Source organism: Pelmatolapia mariae, linkage group LG14, assembly GCF_036321145.2.
Source record: "Pelmatolapia mariae isolate MD_Pm_ZW linkage group LG14, Pm_UMD_F_2, whole genome shotgun sequence".
Taxonomy (NCBI): Eukaryota; Metazoa; Chordata; class Actinopteri; order Cichliformes; family Cichlidae; genus Pelmatolapia; species Pelmatolapia mariae.
Window position 1 is genome coordinate 24,811,444 of NC_086239.1, and position 6,737 is coordinate 24,818,180.

At 43.1% G+C, this 6,737-nt stretch overlaps 1 protein-coding gene across 1 annotated transcript; it reads left to right on the plus strand.

Moving 5' to 3' along the window:
• Nucleotides 1-1,777: 1,777 nt before the first annotated feature.
• Nucleotides 1,778-4,366, plus strand: LOC134641532 (ras-related protein Rap-2b). Its single transcript, XM_063494006.1, has 2 exons — nucleotides 1,778-2,670; nucleotides 3,252-4,366. The coding sequence occupies exon 1, from the start codon at nucleotides 2,068-2,070 to the stop codon at nucleotides 2,617-2,619; it is 552 nt and encodes a 183-aa protein (XP_063350076.1). The 5' UTR covers nucleotides 1,778-2,067; the 3' UTR covers nucleotides 2,620-2,670; nucleotides 3,252-4,366.
• Nucleotides 4,367-6,737: the final 2,371 nt, after the last annotated feature.

Consider the following 6,737-nt stretch of genomic DNA (forward strand, 5'->3'; position numbering starts at 1 on the left):
TTAGAACATTTCCATGTTCCATGTTTTTCAAATTTCCCCCCAGCAACTGTTGTTCTTTGTTCACGGAGACAAAGGCCAAAGATCACCATTATTCAGCTCTTTGATAGCTTCTTGTTAACAATTCACCTTGGGGTTTTGCATACCATTTAGTGTTAATGTGGCCATGTCTATCTAATTATCAGCAGTGTGTGAAAATAAACTCCAACAGGACGGTCCGCTCCTTACATTCACAGTGACCACTCTCACAGATGTGACAATCCACATCACAAGCCCTTAAGTCACATTACCCTTCACTCCCCCGAGGCTTGAGTGCTATTTGTCTTCATATAGGCTTTGGCTTGTTGTTTCTTAATGGGATTTGGGTAGGGGGTGCCTGCAGGGCCTTTGGGAAGCCCACACGATGGTGAAATCCACACATTTCCCATACGGTCGCCTCAAACTAAACCTATGGGAAAATCCTCAGACTTTCTAAGGAAAAGTCTGTTTCCATCTGTGTGTAAATGTTTTAAAATATAGTGTATTCTTTTGGCTTAAGACTGACTCATGGGTTTAGTTCATTATTGCATTATAATCAAACTTCACGAGTGTGTGGTGTATCACTGATGGTGAGTTGTGGAAAGATTAAACTTCTATTGATCCAGAAGAATTTTCCAAGGCATCCTTGGAGGTGATTATGTCACAGCTGTGGTTTAATCATCACTGCTTCCAGGTGCTGATTGAAATCAGCGGTTACTTTACAAGCTTACAAGCAGACATAATGATGACTGTGAACACACTCACATGCACGTACAAAGACATGGGATGACTTAAATAACTACTTTTATTAAAAGCTTATCACATGGCTTTTCACTGGGATTAAAGTTTGCAACACAAGCCATTAGTTGTTCATGACAGAAAAACAACTTTCCTTCCTGTTGGGTTTGCATGTGTTTCTGATAATGTTTTGGCTGACTCACAAAAGTGGCCCAAAGAACCAAGTTGCTGAACAAGGAAATTAAGATTGATCTGATTCGAGGTTTCTTTACAAACAAATAAAAAATAAACACATTGGAGACGAAAGTCCTCCAATGTGTCACATATAGGGGGGTGGGGGGTTCACGTCTCACATGAGGCATTTCATTGTTCTCTGTGCCCTTCCATCGTTAAGCACAACCAGCACATATTTCCTAATCATTATCATAATTAACACCTTATATTGTAATTCAGCTTGACTTGTTAAATCCTAGTTGGAAATACTGAAACTCGTGAAATGTTTGTGATGAGAGGAAGGGGGAAAAACATCATTGCTAATGGCTACGCAACAAGCTGTGTGTAGAAATCGCAAAAGGCTGGCTTTTCCCGTAAGTTATTTAGAATGAGTCAAGCTATCAACCACGCTGACTATGCGATAACAGCCGTACTGCACCTTTAACTAAACACTGGCCAGAGTATTTACTGAGTGACGTAAGACGCAGACTGCGTGACGAGTGTGGGCAGGCAGGGCAGGCTCTTTGTCAGGTATCCAGAAGTTAGTATGCTCACACCGGAAATGAAAGCATTATAATTGGGAGTCTATGATAATTTCCTTAAAACGATTGATTAGCAATAATAGAAAATCTAGAATTAAATTGAATATGATTTAAATACAAAAAAAGATAATGTATTCGATGAGTGGTAAAAACAAAGCGGTGAAATTTACTGCATGGATCGATATAGCGCTTTTATTTTGAAGGTGCAAACAGGAAGCAGTTGTTTTCCGCTACATTCGACTTGATTGTGAAAAAGAAAGCTACGGACGCACGGTGGCTACTTGAACGAAAACGGGGGAAGCTTGCTCAAGAACCGGTAGGGCTGTATTCGGGACCTCAGCATGCCACAATACAAATGGTGAGCGTGGGCGCAAAACAACTGTATTCACCTCCTGAACGGCGATAGTTGACAGCCACGCCCCGTTTTCAGCGACCGGAGCCCGTACAAAAGTGCTGGCGGAGGTGCAACGGTGAGCGGTTTGAAACCCAGCAGGGCGGCTAGCGGGCTCACAGCGGAGAGGAACCAGCAGCAGCGGCGGCGTCGGCTGTTTTAGGCACCATGAGAGAGTACAAAGTAGTGGTTCTCGGGTCCGGGGGCGTCGGTAAATCGGCACTAACCGTCCAGTTCGTGACGGGATCTTTCATAGAAAAATACGACCCCACGATAGAGGATTTTTACAGGAAGGAGATTGAGGTGGACTCCTCTCCGTCCGTCTTGGAGATCCTGGACACGGCTGGGACCGAGCAGTTCGCCTCCATGCGAGACCTGTACATAAAAAACGGCCAGGGTTTTATTCTGGTCTACAGCCTGGTGAACCAGCAGAGCTTCCAGGACATCAAACCGATGAGGGATCAGATCATTCGGGTGAAACGGTACGAAAGAGTGCCGATGATTCTGGTTGGAAACAAAGTGGACCTGGAGGGGGAAAGGGAGGTTTCGTCCGGTGAAGGGAAGGCTCTGGCGGACGAGTGGAACTGCCCGTTCATGGAAACTTCAGCCAAAAATAAAAGCTCTGTGGACGAACTGTTTGCAGAAATAGTCCGACAGATGAACTATGCCTCAACACCAAATGGCGACGACCAGTGCTGCTCGTCTTGTGTTATTCTTTAAGGAAAATGGACAATCACAAAGTTTTCTTTGCTCGGTTTTAAGTTTGCAATGGTAAGTTGGAACACCATACACCGAAAGTGTAAACCTGACACGGTTGATTGTTCAATGCAGTGACAAGAAATATAAATAAACAGCGTACTTATCTCCAACTTGCCCGCATCAAGTACTGTTTAGCGAGCAGCAAAGCACCGGATGTAAGCTAAACTTGTCTTCATTTTAATGCGTAGCCTGAAGTTTGTTTTTTGCCAGTACTTGGCTATAAAAACTCAGCAGTACTTTTTACCGGTAACATACAGTGGGACACTTGCAGGCCATTGTTTTGCTAAGCAGATAGGGGAAGTCTGATTCATTTGCAGAACTGGATGGGGCATGCCAGTGGCACACTTAATTAGGTTTACAAACTTTGTGGCTCAATCGGTGCAGCTACAGTTCGGAGCTATTAAAAGAACTGCCAAATGCCATATTCCAGAATGGGGTTTACAGGGAGATTCCAGTGTTTTTGTGTGGCCTACATTTCAAGAGTCAGCAAGTTCGAGATTAGATTTAGCTTTGGAAGAAATCTGTTTTCCCTAGAAGTTGTTCTAGTTCATTCATGACACTTTCTTTTTCTCCACTTTTCTTGTTTGTGGCAGTGTGTTGCAGCAAGTCTGTACTGTTGAGCTCTTCTTCGTGTCTTGCCCTGCCCTTGGAGGAAAATGAAGGGAGGAATGCTGCAGGGGGACGAGGAGGAGGGGGAGCAACTGAGACAGGGAGGGGTCCACTCTTCAGGAATTCTGCTGGGTTGGAGTATCTGTACTGCACGATCAGTGTCCGCCATTGATGTCAACACAGTGTCAGATCCAGAGTTTCAGCCTCACCCCCCCCCCCCCCCCCCCCCCCCCTCACCGGTTCCAACTGTACTTCCAACTGGAACTACATCCCAATGGAAAAGATGGAAAGAAACACTTAAAGAAAACTCATAAATGGATATTTCTGTATGAGAAGAACACAGGGAGATAGAGTATATATTTTGTTAAGTAACTGCACAGTCTGGGACAGATAAAGAGTTGGGCCGCCTGATCTAATTTGGAGCAATGCTCCACAACACTCCAAATCCTGCTTTCTTTTCCAAAGTCAGAAGAAATTGACGCCACGTCTCTGGTGGTGGAGAAAATGTGACGAGTGCCACATCTTGTTTTTGTTTTTTTACTTCACTTTCTCTTTAAGTGTGTGAGAGGACCCTAACTGAAGTGACACAAGGACACTGACCCGATCGCCCTTGTGTCAAGTGCCTTTCCGAAACAAATCAGCTGTTCAGATTTAGTGCCAACCCACAACCAAAACAACCCTTCAACATCACAATCCACAAACTAGTGAACTCTTCTACTGGATAGTGTCGTAAGGATGGAAGCTGACGATGACAAACTACAGCAGGCTTCTCTTGAATGGAATGGCAGTTTTCTGTTTGTTTTACTTTGGCCTTTTTGAAGTCTAAGGTGTTAATTTTTGCAATGTCCGCTTGGTCTGGATAAACCCATGTCTTGAAATGCACAGGTACTGGAACCCCTTAGACATGATAACAACACTCGACACTTAATTTCCAGGCCAATCAATTCAAAGGAGTTCTGTTTTGTTCCGTTCCTTTTGTTGTTTTTAACAGGAAATGTGATAATGTACCATTGACAAATCTAACCTGATTGTAAGTTTAATTTCAGACCAGCCATTTAACAGTTGGCTGTTTTGAGAAAAAAAAAAGACTTTTAATACAAATGGCTTTTTTAAAAAAGAACCCAGGCTGTGTTTTCTTTTTTCTTTTCTTTTTCTTTGGGGACATCTACTCATTTTGAGCATTTCACCACATGTCACGAGAAGTTCAGTGAAGAATTTGGCTTAAACAGCAGCTGAGGTTTGTTTAAATGCACACAAATAATTTGGCTACTAGAAAACCCCGCAGTAAGCTGTTGCTGAAAAAGTAAATGTTCAGTGTGCTTATGTTACAGTAACATGACCCCCCCCCCCCTAAAAACAACCCAAATTTACACGAGCCGTTTCACGGTTCAGCATGTGTGGTGGACCTACTCCTAACAGGAAATAGAACTACAATATGAAAACGCTGCAAAATTGCTGGTGTTTATTGCTCTTTGTGTCACAAACTCGATGGGCAGCTGTATACAAGCTCAGCTACTTGCAGCGTTTGTGGAAACATGAAAGCTGCTTTTCATTGCTTCAGAAATCAAGCTTTGGCTTTCTACCGCTGTTGTTTCTCGTCATTAAAAACAAAACTTGTCATGTGGTTAAGACAGAGACCACTGTTACGTAAAATGGGAAAACTGAAAGATAATAGAACGTACATACATGACTAGTTTGAAAGAGATGAGTAGCTCCTTTGTGTTTACATGAAGCTTGCAAAGTAAGCTTTGGGATTTAGGGTTTTTTGTTTTGTTTTGTTTTGTTTTTAAGCTAGTAAAGTAGCTGCAAAATCATCGTAGGTGAATTTGGTTGGATTCACCAACAAAATGGACTCAGATTCTCTCTATCCACTCAGCATCTTCACAGACGTTAATAGAAGAGGCTGGGCAATGCTACACCCGGGAATTATCTCTTTTTAACTGTGTGGGTGTAGCAATGTTCCAGTCCGGAGGTTCAGCCTGGCTGCAGTGTGTGTGGGTGCTGTGGTGTGATGTGGAGAGGCGTGTATGAGTGAGCAGGCCACCGTTCTGCCTCTGTTTACCTACGGGGATTACCTAGCCCCGGCTGGCTGGTAGACCACAGCATGACTTGAGGTGGGGGAGAGAGTAAACACAAATAAGACGAGCTTCACATAAAGTCCAGTCTTTGAGAGTGGATGAGCTCTGATTTTTCAGCCTGCACAGTATGTTTGTAGTGTTGCAGCATTTGTTGTATGTGTCTTGTCAATCTGAGCGCACGCTCCTGCTTGTCACTGTCCTCAAGCCACTATGGGAGGGACTGCACAGCCCTGTGTGTTTATGCCTGGTAGCCACTGTAAGCGCTGGTATCATATGCATTCTTTGGCTTTGCCAATATCATGTGACTGTGGGGCATGGCGAGCCAGGGGTGCAGTGGAGTGCAAATATTACTTCTAACACCTACAATTGAACACTGCTGCACAGCAGATGAAGCAATATGACTGAGTTCAATACTGTGGTATTAAAATGTTTTTGCTTTTTTACCTCGCTCTTAAAATTTTATATTGATATGACATTGTAGTTGGTGTATGAGAAAACAGATGAGTAATCAGGTTGCTTAGTCTGCTCTTCTGCTTTCCATTATATTAGGTAAATATGTCACACAAAAATCTATCCTCAGTTTTGTTACTTTTTAACTCGTATTGAATAAGTAATAGTAAGTTATTGGCTATCTTTTACATATATATATATATATATATATATATATATATATATATATTCTTCGTATTCCTTTTCAAGTTTGCCCGTGTGAGTGAAAGCAGCTTCAGCGTGTACACACACGTACTCTAAATTTTTACCCCTGAAGCTGGAACGACATCTTCACACGTTAATGTTCGGTTTGAGCGTGTGCAGAAGAGCTTTGTTTTTGCGCAGCTCTTGATAGCAGTTCTCGGCTCTCCCCTCCGATCGACCACAAGCCGTGGCTACTTTCCAGCTGTGTTATCTATGTGAAGTCAAGGATAATAGCATGCTTCCTCTGAGGCCCTGATACAGATTGTGCAATTAGGTAAGAACAGAGCTGAAACTGAACTCTGCCTTGAAATGATATTGTTGAACTGGTAGTGGATGAGATGGCAGGAGTTTGTACAGCAGTGCCCCAGTTACTGTAAATGTACACCACTCTCCTCTGTTGCTGCTATTCCTGCACAGTTTCAATCTCTTGCTGTGGTATAAACATCTGATAGCAGAAGAATTTGCCCTTTGGAGAAAAAAGGGCCCGTCGAGTTCCAGCTTCCTTTTATCGGTCTTTTTCTAGGGAGCAAGAAGGTGAAAGTTTCACTTCCTTCATTTTGTGCAAAACTCAGCACTGATGCTATCTCCACGTTCAGGGTTGAATTGGCTTCAGCCGTTCAGATATCCAGTTTCACTTTGTTGCTGTTGTCGTCACGTTCTGAATACCTGAGTTGTCGCGTTGTCTTCACATCTTGCCTA